Below are 14,620 nucleotides of genomic sequence, written 5' to 3' on the forward strand. Positions count from 1 at the left end.
GACCTGAGATTTCCTTCATAGGCTTCCAATATCAATGCGTATAAAGTTACTGCTATTATAATTCCATTATAAATATTTGCATATATATATATATATATATATATATATATATATATATATATATATATATATATATATATATATATATATATATATATATATATATATATATATATATATATATATAATTACTGCAGAGCGGGGCTATGTGGGACACTTTTTCATGTTTTGGGGGTTACTAGGGTCTGAAATGAAAATCTTGTAACATTTGAAATGCTTTGTTTCATATGAAAAGACGTACAAAACTATGTACTTTCATATACATCTATTGAAAATAATGATACTCTAAATGCTTTTTCCATAATTCAACATAATTAAAAACATTTTCTACCACAGGCATTGGGGCAATGTGGGACATGCTAAATTAGGGCAATGTTTTTTGTTTTGTTTTAATGTATGTACCTATTGCGCCAGTAGGCTTGCTTGAGGGGCCTGGATGGTATTCGATCCCAGCCCGTCATGGCGCAGGCAGGTGTTTACAGTGGCGCCATCTTCTCTTGGCTCATGCTGCCCCCCGGAACTCGTTCTGGATTCTTGGACTGCTTCCTCTAGAGTCCGGGGTGGTGGGTGGTCTTCAGGACAGCATGTGGGTAGTTTTAAACCACTCGGAGGTGACTGAAAATTCCGAGGTGGTAGCGTGAGGATTCGAACTCTTGTCGTCCATCACGCGGTGAATGTGGGCCCAGCACGGTACCACTTGAGCCACCGCCTACCCAATGTTGATCAATCTTAAAGTGGTAGAGACACCTGCATTAAAAATGTCATCACCTATACTGCTAATAAATTTGACCTGTGGTGCCCTTCTTGACTTTGAGTGTTTCTTTACAACGGATTTACTTAATCCCCAGTTAGTAGCAGAGGGGTAGGGGTGTCCTGCCCGAGACAGTCGCTTGCCCCGGACGGTCCCTCCCCTACCTTCTCTGCTACTACCTGGGGATTAAGGAACTCCTTTGTAAGGAAACACTTAAAGTGAAAAAAATGGTACCACAGGTCACATATACTAGCAGTATAGGGGATGACATTGTGGGATGCCAGATCAGTGGTAGTCCTGAGATATGCCTTTGCAGCAATGTGAAACGGTGAGTGCTTAAATAGGAAAGTTATTATTTTTTTTTATTAACCTTAGTTATGTGGAACACCCGCTGGGGCAATGTGGAACACCCTCTGGGGGTAATGCGGAGCGGCCATCTACACAACGCAAATGAACCTCATTCTAATTTTCCAGGGAAAGGTACCAACAAAACAGATCCCAATCTGCAGCCGAGCGTTGTGGTTTGCCAGTAGTCGCAGAGCTACACTGTTGCCAACCCAGTGAAACAACTCTCTCTCTCTCTCTCTCTCTCTCTCTCTCTCTCTCTAATGAGAGAGAGAGAGAGAGAGAGTTGTTTCGCTGGAATGGCAACAGTGTAGCTCTGTGACTACTGGTAACCCACAACGCTCGGCTGCAGACTGGGATCTGTTTGTTTGGTGCCTATCGCTGTAAAATTTGAAGGAGGTTCATTTGCATTGTGTAGATGCCCGTTCCACATTACCCCCAGAGGGTGTTCCACTTTGCCCCAGCGGGTGTTCCACATAGCCCCAGTTGATAAAAAAAAAAAAAAAAAATTCCTATTTAAGCACTCACCGTGTCACACTGCTGCAAGTACATAAACTGGACTCACATTGGTATGTAGTTCAAAGCTGGATATTACAGAAATAAACTAAAGGATGTCATTAACCTTAGCAGTTTACTTTAAAAATAACTCCCTTAAAACATCAGAACTTAACTTTCGCGAACATAAGTACAAAGTCGGTAACCAGTCGAGCTATGGATGTCCCCACTCACAGGATACTTGTTCTGCATCTTGTGAATTAACCTGCCTTTGTGTGTGTGTGTGTGTGTGTGTGTGTGTGTGTGTGTGTGTGTGTGTGTGTGTAATTCACCTCTTGGTCTGCTGCGGGTCTCTCCCGAGACAGACAGCCGTTCCCCTACGGAAGAGCACAGAGCTAGTAGTACCGATCTTTGGGTAGGACTGAGACCACTCACACACAGCACACCGCGACAACGAGGTCACAACTCCTTGCCTGACGTCGCGTACCTACTCACTGCTAAGTGAACAGGGGCTACACGTGAAGGAAGATAAACCCAACTTATCTTCACCCGACCTTGGAATTGAACCACGGACCTTCTGGTTGTGAGTCAGACGCTCTACCCTGTGTGTGTGTGTGTGTGTGTGTGTGTGTGTGTGTGTGTGTGTGTGTGTGTGTGTGTGTGTGTAGAATTGGAAATTCAGTATAATTTGAGGGGATAACAACATTCCGGCGAGTTAGGGAGAGATCTGAGGCTCCGAGACGTCCACAACAAGGAAGGAGTTAATTAGACAAATAGACCCTTCGTGTTTGATGATGACGATGATGATGTTGATAATGCGAAAATAGATCCCTTACTAAGGCCGGTGTCACACTGGGCGGTTTTGCCGCGCGGTATTACGCGGCAGCCGCCCAACACCGCAGCACGCTGCGGCAGAATCGCCCTGCCGCGCTGCCGTTGCCCGCCGCGATTGAGGACACAACACACAATTCAATGCACGTGGTCACACAAGGTGGTTCTGCCGCGCGGTCGACCACCATGCTTGATGTTGATTTGATAGTTCATTTAGTGTAATTGTCAATCTTTCCCCGGCAGATATTGCCCTCCAATACTGTGTGTTTTGTTTGGAGATGTGAGGCCTTAGAACTTGCAGCAATTTATCAAATGACCTTGGTCATTCGGCAATTAGAAACATAAGAACGTCGGAGTCTGCAAGAGGCCGATAGACCTGTACAAGGCAGCTCCTTTGAACCTAAGCTCCAGTGAATCTAACCCCACCTGATATCACTGTCCAAGAATTTGTCTAATCTATTTTTTTTAATGCGACAGTTGTATTGCCACTCACCACATGACTGCTTAGCCGGTTCCTCTCATCTACAATGTTAGTAAACCAATTTTTGTCTATGTCCTTGTTGAATCTGAATCTATCCAGTTAAAACCCATTACTACGTGTCCTACCTGGTTCTCTTACCAACATAACCTTATTAATATCCCCCTTATTAAAGCCCTTCATCCATTTATAAAACTCGATCACGCACCCTTCGCCTTCTAGAGAATGCATGTTTAACTGTTTCAGTCTTTCCTTGTATGGCAAGTTTCGTAGCCCTTGAATCATCATAGTCATCCTTCTCTGCATCGATTCTAACATTTTGATATCCATTCTATAGTAAGGTGACCATAACTGAACAGCATAACAAAGATGAGGTCTAACTAATGCTACATATAGTTTGAGGAAGACTTCAGCGCTTCTATTGATTACGCTCCTTGAAATAAAACCCAGTACCCTGTTTGCTCGATTTCTAGCTTGAATGCATTGTGCCCTTGGACCAAGAGCAGAGCTCACTAACACCCCCTATTCTCATAAAACTTCTCAAACTTTTCTCTTGTTTTCCTCCAAGCATGAAATGGGTGAACCCAATTTCTCAGACATGTGGACTCTTAAGTAATCCCTCTGCCTCAAGGACACAAACAACCTTGAAGTTGGCGCTGCCGCGCGGCGAAACCGCCCAGTGTGACATGAAGCTGGTCAATGTCATTATAAGGAATGTCAGGACACGAGCATCGGGGGGAGGGAGTATGAGGGAGGGATGGGAGGTATAGCTGTGACGTATAATGGGGTAGCGATGACAGAAAACGGATGAAGTAATGCTTGTTTAGAGACTACAGTAAAATGTCAACTTTTAACGTTTATTTAGTTCTTACATTAAATTTTTGTTACCACACGCAATGTAATGTTATAGTTTTTTTTATTGTGAAGACTTGGTAATAGGTTAATTTTCATGACGATCAAGAATCGATCAATTTAACAATTCGTTTATAAAAAGTTAGATTGGAAAACTGGTTTAACGATAGACTTATATGGTTTCCTTGCTCTTCATATGGGTTTCATAATTCAGTAAACATGAGGATAAGGTAGGACATCTACTACTACAACATTTATAGTTATAAAACTCTTTGGGCCCACTCATTTACTACAACCATAGGCGGCGGGGGAGGGTGGCTTTAGGGCTTCAGCCCCAGATCTTTCACCAAAAGACCCAGATCTTTCTTTAAGGTTTTAAGGTGTTAAGATATTTTTTTTTACTTAATTCATTATACAGTAACTTGATTCTAGTGTAGGACGTATCATAAATTCATTTTGTCATTATACCAAAGTCCCTTATGTCTCCAGAAGAAGAAGAAGAAGAATCTATGGGGATGTTTTTATTTTTTTTCCCAGGGGAGCATACACCCGGACCCCTCCCCATTGCCAGACAGGGTTTAAGTCCCCGATGTCTACAATGTCTGGCATCGATCCTGATTACAGCAGAGGATACTATCTAATGTTACACCAGACAGCCTATATTAGTGACATCACTGCCATCGTAAATCTGAAATATATATATATATATATATATATATATATATATATATATATATATATATATATATATATATATATATATATATATATATATATATATATATATATATATATATATATAAAGTTAAGCGTTCTGCAGCCTCTAGCCTGGAGTCATGTAATTCCTGTTGAGAGGGTCTTCTGTTCAAAGAAGTTGAATAATGCAGAGTGGAGTCATCAGCATATGAGTAGATAGGACAGGTTGTTATGGAAAGAAGATCACTGATGAATAACAGGAAGAGAGTGGGTGATAGGACGGAGCCCTGTGGAACACCACTGTTAATAGGTTTAGGGGAAGAACAGTGACCGTCTACAACAGCAGAGATAGAACGGTCGGAAAGGAAACTGGAGATAAAGGAACAGAGAGAAAGATAGAATCCGAAAGAGGGCAGTTTAGAAAGCAAAGACTTATGCCGGACTCTATCGAAGGCTTTCGATATGTCTAGTGCAACTGAGAAAGTTTCACCGAAACGGCTAAAAGAGGATGACCAAGAATTAGTTAAGAGAGCAAGAAGATCGCCAGTAGAACGCCTCTTGCGGAACCCATACTGGCGATGAGATAGAAGGTTAGAAGTGGAAAGGTGCTTTTGAATCTTCCGGTTAAGGATTGATTCAAAAGCTTTAGATAGACAGGAAAGTAAAGCTATAAGGCGGTAGTTTGAACGATTGGAACGTTCACCCTTCTTAGGCAGAAGCTGTACGAAGCCGTACTTCCAGAAGGAAGGAAAGGTAGCTGTTGATAGGCAGAGACGAAAGAGTTTGACCAGGCAGGGTGTCAGCACGGAAGCATAGTTTTTAAGGACAATAGGAGGCACTCCATCATGTCAATAAGCCTTCTGAGAGTTGAGACCAGAGAGGGCATAAAAAATATCATTCCTAATAATCTAAATAACAGGCATAAAGGAGTCAGAGGGGGGGTGAGTAGGAGAAACATGCCCAGAATCGTTCAGAGTGGAGTTCTTACAGAAAGTTTGAGCGAAGAGTTCAGCCTTAGAGATAGATGAGACGGCAGTGCTGCTGTCTGGGTTAAGATGAGGCGGGAAAGAGGAAGAAGTGAAATTGGAGGAGATATTTTTGGCTAAGTGCCAGAACTCTCTGGAAGAAATAGAGAAAACAAGGTGTTGACATTTTCTATGGATAAAGGAGTTTTTTTGATAAGTCGAAGAATATATTTGGCACGATTCCGGGCGGAAATGTAATGATCATGGTTAGAGGGAGTTCGAGGGCCTTGGTACATTTTGTTAGCTGCCTCTCTATCTTTGACAGCACGAGAACAAGCGTGATTAAACCAAGGTTTTTTAGCATGGGGAGTAGAGAAAGTACGTGGAATGTATGCTTCCATTCCAGAGACAATCACCTCTGTGATGCGCTGAGCACACACAGAGGGGTCTCTATCCTGGAAGCAAATCGGAAATCGGAAAAGTACATCCTCAGGTCGTCTCACCGAGTTGAAGCAAAATGCCAGAAGCATTGCCTCTTTGGAGGGTCCAGAGGGTGTACAGGAGTGATAGGACAGGATACAGAAATAAGGTTGTGATCGGAGGAGCCCAACGGAGAGAACAGGTTGACAGAGTAAGCAGAAGGATTAGAGGTAAGGAAGAGGTCTAGAATGTTGGGCCTGTCTCCAAGACGGTCGGGAATACGAGTAGGGTGCTGAACCAACTGCTCCAGGTCGTTGAGGAGAGCAAAGTTGTATGCTTGTTCACCAGGCTGGTCAGTGAAAGAGGATGAAAGCCAAAGCTGGTGGTGAACATTGAAATCTCCCAAGATGGAGATTTCAGCGAAGGGAGAGTGGGTCAAGATGTGCTCCACTTTAAAGTTCAAATAGTCAAAGAGTTTTACATAGTTAGTAGAGTTAGGTGAAAGATAAACAGCACAGATGTATTTAGTAATAGAATGACAATGAAGTCTTAGCCAGATGGTGGAAAATTCAGAAGAGTCAAGGTCGTGGGCACGAGAGCAAGTGATGTCGTTGCGCACGTAGGCGCAACATCCAGCTTTGGATTGAAATTTAGGATTGAGATAGTAGGAGGGAACAGAGTAGAGATTGCTGTCAGTAGCCTCAGAAACCTGTGTCTCGGTGAGGAAGAGTAGATGAGGTTTAGAGGAGGAGAGATGGTGTTCCACAGAATGAAAATTAGAACGGAGGCCGCAAATGTTGCAGAAATTGATAAGGAGGAGGTTCGAGGAGTTATCAGGACACCTCTCAAGTCGGCAGCCAGAAGGGGAGTCCTCCCTGGGGGAATTTATGGTCCCCCCCCCCAGGTGGGGACTCCGAGGTAGTGTTTTCGTTAGCCATTTTGAATTTTGAATTTTGGGAAAAGGTGTTTGTGTTTTGTGAATGTAGTGTGGTGTAGAAAGAGAGAGGAACTGTCTTTAGAGAGCATGCTGAACTGCTCTCTGGTGTTAATGAGACAAAAGGGAAACGGTTAGTGAGGCTATGGGAAGGGTCTTTGTAGGGCTTCAGCACCCTCCTCGCTTCTCATATATCCTCACCGGAAGTAGCTCACGCCCGTTCGGTAGGTGTCTTCCTACCTACTCCTACTAAATATATGGCTCTTCGTCTCATCAGCTCTCCTCCTCATACTGATAGTCTTCTACCTCTTAATTACCGCCGCCATGCTGCCTCTCTTTCTCTCTTCTATCGATATTTCCACGCTGACTGCTCTTCTGAACTTGCTAACTGCATGCCTCCCCTCCTCCCGCGGCCCCGCTGCAAGCGACTTTCTACTCATGCTCATCCCTATACTATCCAAACCCTTTATGCAAGAGATAACCAGCATCTTCACTCTTTCATCCCTCACGCTGGTAAACTCTGGAACAATCTTCCTGCATCTGTATTTCATCCTGCCTACGACTTGAACTCTTTCAAGAGAAGGGTATTTGGACACCTCTCCTTCCGATATTGACCTCTCTTTCGGCCTCCTCTTGATTATATTTAGGAGAGGTAAGTAGAGGCATTTTTATTATTGTTTCCTTTTTTGGGTGCCCGTGCTCTGTTTCCTATGTTGTATATATATATATATATATATATATATATATATATATATATATATATATATATATATATATATATATATATATATATATATATATATATATATATATATATATATATTGATTAATGTTAAATTAAAGGTCTTGCTATAGTGTAAGTTTCCATATATCTACATGATGTTCTCTTAAACTGCCGGTAAATAATAAGCATGAAATGAATAACTCAAGTCTAAGCTTTCCACACATATATTGGCAATATTGCTATAACTCACTGACAGCCTTTGCGTCGTCATTGAGGTAGATATGATTATGTAAACAGTCGCAGCGCTTCAACACGAGTTTTTAATACGAGTCTATCCTTAAAATACGTTTTCTTCGTTATTTACTTCTTCAAATCGTGTTGTCGGTAAACAAATTTGTAGAAGTAGAGAAAAAATATATTAATGAAATCATGAATGTTAAGCAATAGATTGCATGTAAAATAACTAAGTGACTTGAAAAACTCTTTGTGAATTATTTAAGTCCTGAGTATATTTGGTCATTAAATGCTTAATATTTTTTTTTTTTTGCGGAAAATTTAAAACTCAAGCCAAGGCTATCCACGCTTATGTTGTCGTATAGCGCCTCTCTGACAGGAGAAGGATGCTTGGACGGGTGATTTCTGACATCAGTGCCCTAAATTACGTAAGATAAGGCCATAATTTATCCACACTTGCATCACGTCTGGTGGAGCGAAAGACTTTGGCCCATAAGAACCGTACTACATAGCGACAATCTCTCTCTCTCTCTCTCTCTCTCTCTCTCTCTCTCTCTCTCTCCATAGACTCTGGCTTTACAGCAATGCCTGGCAATGTTACCCGGAGACCTCATGACCTATTAATACCATTGTGCAGGACATCACATCGTATGGAGTATGCATCTCATGTGTGGGGAGGCTCCACTCACACAGCTCTTCTGGACAGAGTGGAGGCTAAGGCTCTTCGTCTCATCAGCTCTCCTCCTCATACTGATAGTCTTCTACCTCTTAAATTCCGCCGCAATGTTGCCTCTCTTTCTATCTTCTATCGATATTTCCACGCTGACTGCTCTTCTGAACTTGCTAACTGCATGCCTCTTCCCCTCCCGCGGCCCCGCTGCACTCGACTTTCTACTCATGCTCATCCCTATACTGTCCAAACCCCTTATGCAAGAGTTAACCAGCATCTTCACTCTTTCATCCCTCACGCTGGTAAACTCTGGAACAATCTTCCTTCATCTGTATTTCCTCCTGCCTACGACTTGAACTCTTTCAAGAGGAGGGTATCAGGACACCTCTCCTCCCGTATTTGATCTTCCTTTCGGCCACCTCTTTTGTTTCTTTTTTAGGAGCAGCGAGTAGCGGGCTTTTTTTTATTATTGTTTTTGTGTGTGCCCTTGAGCTGCCTCCTTTGTTGTAAAAAAAAAAAAAAAAAAGGGCATCCTATCAAGAGGAGCTAAAATCTGGAATGACTTACCACAACACTTAAAAACTGATGAGAATATAAGATTGTTCAAACCAAATTAATAAAAAGGCTTCTTAGTACCTATGAGAACTTATGGTCACATTGATTTTTGAATTTATTTTATAGTGTTTTTGAATGGTTCATTGCGTTTTTTTTTCTCACATTATTTTTGCAAACTCCGACTGATTGCTGTAAATTTCATTATTTCAATAATAATCAGGCTATTTTCAAGTTTTTATTTCACATGTACACTTGTTTACTGCTAGAGTGATGTCATCTAAGTTTTTTTTCACATGTTCGTATTGTATACATTTTTCACTTCGACTGACCTATACATTTATACATTGTTGAAATATATGTAAGTTATTATGCTTTATGTGGCCTAAACCTGTCCCTTGTTATGTACTTTCTTTACGAGTCTTCAGGTCCTAAGAAAGCCTCGGCTTAATGGCCCTGGCTTAAAATAAAAACTACATTTGTAATTTACCAATATGTATATAACTATTAAGCCAAAAATATATATATCTATATATATATATATATATATATATATATATATATATATATATATATATATATATATATATATATATATATATATATATATATATATATATATATATATAGATATATATATATATATATATATATATATATATATATATATATATATATATATAGATATATATATATATATATCAATATATATATATATATATATATATATATATATATATATATATATATATATATATATATATATATATATATATATATATATCACACACACACACACACACACACACACACACACACACACACACACACACACACACACACACACACACACACACCGGGTTTAACGTTACCAATAATTTAGGCTTCTTAGAATAATGAGCGTATTTGTATAATGAATCGAGGCCGAGTGTCCATTTATGAGGGAGTAAGTCTGTCATTACGTGTGTTGATGGTTTGAAGTTTCTGGTTTGTGTTTAGTGAATGTGTTGGTGTGTGGTATGTTGGTATGTTGTGGCGTTTGTTGATATATGTGGTGATGGCGTTGGTGATACTGCGGTGAACTAACGTGAGATAGAATGTAGATTGAGGGGTAGAAACACATATGGCAATTGATAGACTCTCACAGAAGTAGTTGGTGAGGCAGAAGGAAAAGGAGTAAACGAGTGTCAGTCTTATTGTTGTTACCATTAGAAAATCCGCCTTCAACCTTATGGTACCTTCACTAAAAACTCTTCAGGTTACCTTGGCGGATATCCCCAGCCAAGGAAATACCATTAACCAGCACCATCTTTTCCCAAAAAATCCCCCAATCACAAGTATCCGGAGTTGAAGGGATGGAGGAGTGGCTTTTTCGCTTGGCTAATGATATACGCGTAATGGGGAAGGGCAGGAGCTTCTATGCGCTGGTAACTGGGGGCGGATAAGATGTGGAGCGATGCAATGCGGACGTAACGATGTTGTTGGGCTCCTCATTGTTAGTCTCTCGTGGTCTTACCTGGCGGCAGTGCTGGAATTGTATGCGTATAGTTGTGTGCTGCTCATTATTCGCTTGCTGCCTTGCTTCCTCTGATGATGCGTGTTGTGTCAGGAAGCCAAACCCATGTCCCTGGCTCCCCGTCCTCCTTACACGTGACAATCTTGGCAATAATAATGGTAGTAAAAGTTGTGTGTAGCTCAATATTCTCTTGCTATCATGCTTCCCTTGATAATATGTATTGGATCAGGAAGCCAAACGCATGTGTCTGTCCCCTCGTCCTCCTTATGCGGGGAACAGAGTAATAAAGCTTCTGGTAATGGTAATAATGAAGAATAAAGCGAGGAAGAGAAGGTAGAGTGTGGGAGAAGACAGTTATGTCATTTCCTGCGGCAGTAATGATCAGGAGAGCGAGTCGAGTCAGACTGCAGCAGCTGCTAATCTAAACCAGAGTGAATGTATAGGAGGCGAGGCTACACACACACACACACACACACACACATGCACACACACACACAGCTCAATCGGTAGAGCGCTGCGCTGCAAGGCTTTACGGCCAAACAGGCAGCGGTTTGAGCCCCCATCAGGCCGGATTCTTTCTGTTGACAAGGAGTGGTTACTGTCCTCCCTTGAGCAAGGGGGATGGGGGGTGTGGTGTGTGAGGTCCTGGCAGTACCCAGAGATCGATGATGATGAGCACTTGTTCACGTCGGGAGGGTACCTGCTGGCGGGACCGAGTCCAACTCGTGATCAGGCCGAGGTGAATTACACACACACACACACACACACACACACACACACAAGACTTTTTAATCAGTATTTATCATGGGAAGAATACTTTCTCTTTGTAATGTTGACGGGTATTGTATTATTGTGTGTGTGTGTGTGTGTGTGTGTGTGTGTGTGTGTGTGTGTGTGCGTGTGCGTGTGTAGCTTCGCCTCCTATACATTCACCGGTTTTAGGTTATCAGGGTCATTGGATCAAAATGTACATCCGCTGCATCAAAATCCACAGCCTCGCCCAAGTTTATGTTATATGTGTACAGTGTGTAATTGTGGTCTCGTGGGCTCTCTTTGTGGCGCTGTTTCGCTTCAGTCTGTACATTACGTTGGTTGAGCTCCGTCAAAGCCTCTCCGACCCTAAGCTGTGTACGCTCTCTGCACTAACCTGCTCAAGGAAATGCCGAGAAGCAGGACGCGGGAGAATATTTGGCAGGGCGGGGACACAGGAACAGCAAGAGGAAAAAAGAGAACATGATCAGTAGGGACAGGAAAGAGAGGGTTACAGGAGGAGGAGGAGGAGAACCAGAAGGAAATGGGAAATGAACAGCGAGAACAAAAAGTATCTGTGGCTACAATTCAATGAAGAAAAGGTAAGTCCTGCACCATGGGAGGGGATATCCAGCACACCAATACCACATGGGAAACACTCCACTATCCACCACAGAGGCAGAGAAAGACCAGGGACTGTATGTTATCAGGCTACCAGTGAAGAGATATCCAGCACACCAATACCACATGGGAAACACTCCATTATCCACCACAGAGGCAGAGAAAGACCAGGGACTGTATGTTATCAGGCTGCCAGTGAATGTGAAATCTGTGCCAATCGCAGCAGACGGGTTAAACCTTTATGGAGTATGTGGTGCTTTTCTTGAGGGCAAAGAGTCGTCTGTTTCCGTCTGTGGCTTTGGTCTTGGAGGAACCTGACTCGCCGCGCTCTTTGTAGCGGATCTTGCAGCTGGTGATGATCCCATTCTGGTGCTCGGCCAGCGGAGGCTCCCAGCAGATGATGAGGCTCTGAAGGGAAAGGCCGTGTGAGGGAAAAAAGTTATACGATAAATTATCAAAATACAATCTTAAAAAGTTTGAACATTGTGTGAGGCCATGAATGCTTCAACTTAACCCCCTGACTGTGGATTTCCTACCAGAAGACCTCACCAAGCTACAGGAATGGAACACAAACCGGCTGCTACAATTCAGTGGAGAAAAATGTAAAGTCCTGCAGCTTGGGAGGGGATATCCTGCGCACCAATGCCACATTGGATACACTCCACTATCCACCACAGAGCCAGGGAAAGACATGGGAGTAAATGTTTTCAGGCTACCAGTGAAGGCCAAATCCGTGCCAATCGCAGCGGACGGGTCAAATATAATAAATGTGCAAGGGTTAAAAATACTGAAACAATGAATGTGCAACTTGTAGAGATGATGTGAAGGAAACGAACAGAGCAGAAAGCTATTTAAAAACGAGTTTCACAATGTATCTTTGCCTTGGAAGCCTTCCACAACTCACCCTTGAGCTGGCAGCCTCAACGCTCACATTCTGAGGCTCCTTTGAGGGCACGTCTGAGAAGGTTCTGGCAGTGACCTCCGGGGTGGCGTCTCCCCCGCCATTACTGTTGACGGCGGTGAGCCACACGCTGTGCTCAGTGAACTGGTCCAGGCCTTGGAGGTCATGTGACGTACCAGTGACCTTTACTTCGTGTTCTTCTGCTGACCCAACCTGAGGAGAAAACTACAAGGGAGACAATGGTTAAGATACACACTGGGACTTGTACAAACACACGGCTATGGTCACCCTCTACTCAAAGGAAGGTCACTAATGACACACAAGGATATGGGGAGACTTTTGTTAGGCAACAGGGACTCCACATTTAGCACACAGTTCTATAAGGCCGTCCACACCTGCGTATAGAACATGGTGTATCCCGTGATGGGCGTTTTGGCCAGTACGGGCGGCGACCAAGTGGCCTCCAGACTGGTGGGTGAGGTGGAGACAACTTTCAGACTCTGAGGCGGAGGGCAGGTCCAGGTCCGGCTTGGTGAACACCCGCACCTCGTGTATGGAGGCGCCCACCAGGCCGCCGGAGGTGTGGGCCGCCACCCGCACCATGTAGTTACTCCCGGGACTTAGGTCGCTGATCTGGGTCTTGTATTCATCCCGTCCCTCGCTGGAGGAGCTGCACTCACGTTCTGGACGCGTTCTCTGCAGAGAAGTGAGGAAAGTGATGTGAGAATTACTTACTTTTGATGAAATGTTGTATATGTACTCGCTAAAATGTTATTATTTCTTTATAATCACTGGAATGGCAGTTGGATAACTCTGTATTTGCTAAATACATCTTAACAGTAGTAGTATTGTGTTGAATTTTTTATGCAATAAATATTCCCAGGTTGTGTCCTTTGGTTCTGACCTGAGTGATCCTTCCTGCTTGTAGACGACTGAGTATCCCAGGAATAATTATTGTGAACAGCATAAAGACTAGTAGGCACAGTGACTGTCAAGGCCCACACCAAGAGAAGGCAAATGATGTAAACAAGCTGTGTCAACAATGAGCAGACATTCTAAGTATTGAAAACAAGGAGTAGTAGTAGTAGTGGTGTGCCTGAGCTGCCCCACTTACTGTGTCTGTGACCTGCCTTGTGCGTGGGTGGGGGCATGCTGCTCCTCCCTGGAGGTGAGCCCAGACAACGTATTATCAAAATACCACAACAAAATAGTCATTCTCGGGTAAATCACATTTTAGTGAGTCAGTAACACTCAGCACCGGCTTTGATATTTCCAAACTTCAGGACAATCAAATATGAACACATTACTGGAGACGTGTGCTTTGCCCACAGTGTAATCTATGCATTTTATTCAGTCTTCAAGGAATAATAAACACAACAAAGGGTTATGCTTACAGCCATGCTAAGAAAATCACATGCATCAACATCAATAACTTGGGTAATGTACACTTTTTAAAACTGCAGCGTCTGTACCAGCGGCTGCAGCTGCCCGCCAGAAACATTGGAATACATTCAGTAACCTTGTAAATGTTTGCGTCTGGGCTTATTAGCAACCTGGAATTATCTGGACTAGTCACTGCCTGTGTCCAATGCAGACAACAATACATCAGTACTCATGAATGCAAACAAAGGGCTACAGTGTGAACAGTGTCTGCCCCACGGCACCGCTGCTTACTTGACTCAAGGACACACAGCTGGGCGTCCCCGGCGAGCTGTGCGCCACACACTGGTACATCCCAGTGTACTCCTGGCGCACCAGGCCAAGGATCTACAGGTTGTTGCCGCTCACACTCTACAGGGAGGCTTGGCATTACACACACCTAACA

At 43.0% G+C, this 14,620-nt stretch overlaps 1 protein-coding gene across 2 annotated transcripts; it reads right to left on the reverse strand.

Moving 5' to 3' along the window:
- Positions 1–278: 278 nt before the first annotated feature.
- LOC126993229 (netrin receptor DCC-like) lies at positions 279–14,598 on the reverse strand. 2 transcript variants are annotated; one of them, XM_050852096.1, is made up of 5 exons: positions 14,470–14,598; positions 13,191–13,491; positions 12,799–13,020; positions 12,132–12,302; positions 279–675 (listed from the first exon to the last, which is right to left on the reverse strand). In XM_050852096.1, exons 2-5 carry the CDS (start codon positions 13,203–13,205, stop codon positions 463–465), a joined length of 621 nt encoding a protein of 206 aa, XP_050708053.1. In that variant the 5' UTR covers positions 13,206–13,491; positions 14,470–14,598; the 3' UTR covers positions 279–462. The 2 variants fall into 2 exon arrangements, with proteins under 2 accessions (XP_050708053.1, XP_050708054.1); XM_050852097.1 differs by lacking the exon at positions 279–675 and having other exon boundaries at positions 10,383–12,302; positions 14,470–14,597.
- Positions 14,599–14,620: the final 22 nt, after the last annotated feature.

Source organism: Eriocheir sinensis, unplaced genomic scaffold, assembly GCF_024679095.1.
Source record: "Eriocheir sinensis breed Jianghai 21 unplaced genomic scaffold, ASM2467909v1 Scaffold588, whole genome shotgun sequence".
In the NCBI taxonomy this organism is placed as follows: domain Eukaryota; kingdom Metazoa; phylum Arthropoda; class Malacostraca; order Decapoda; family Varunidae; genus Eriocheir; species Eriocheir sinensis.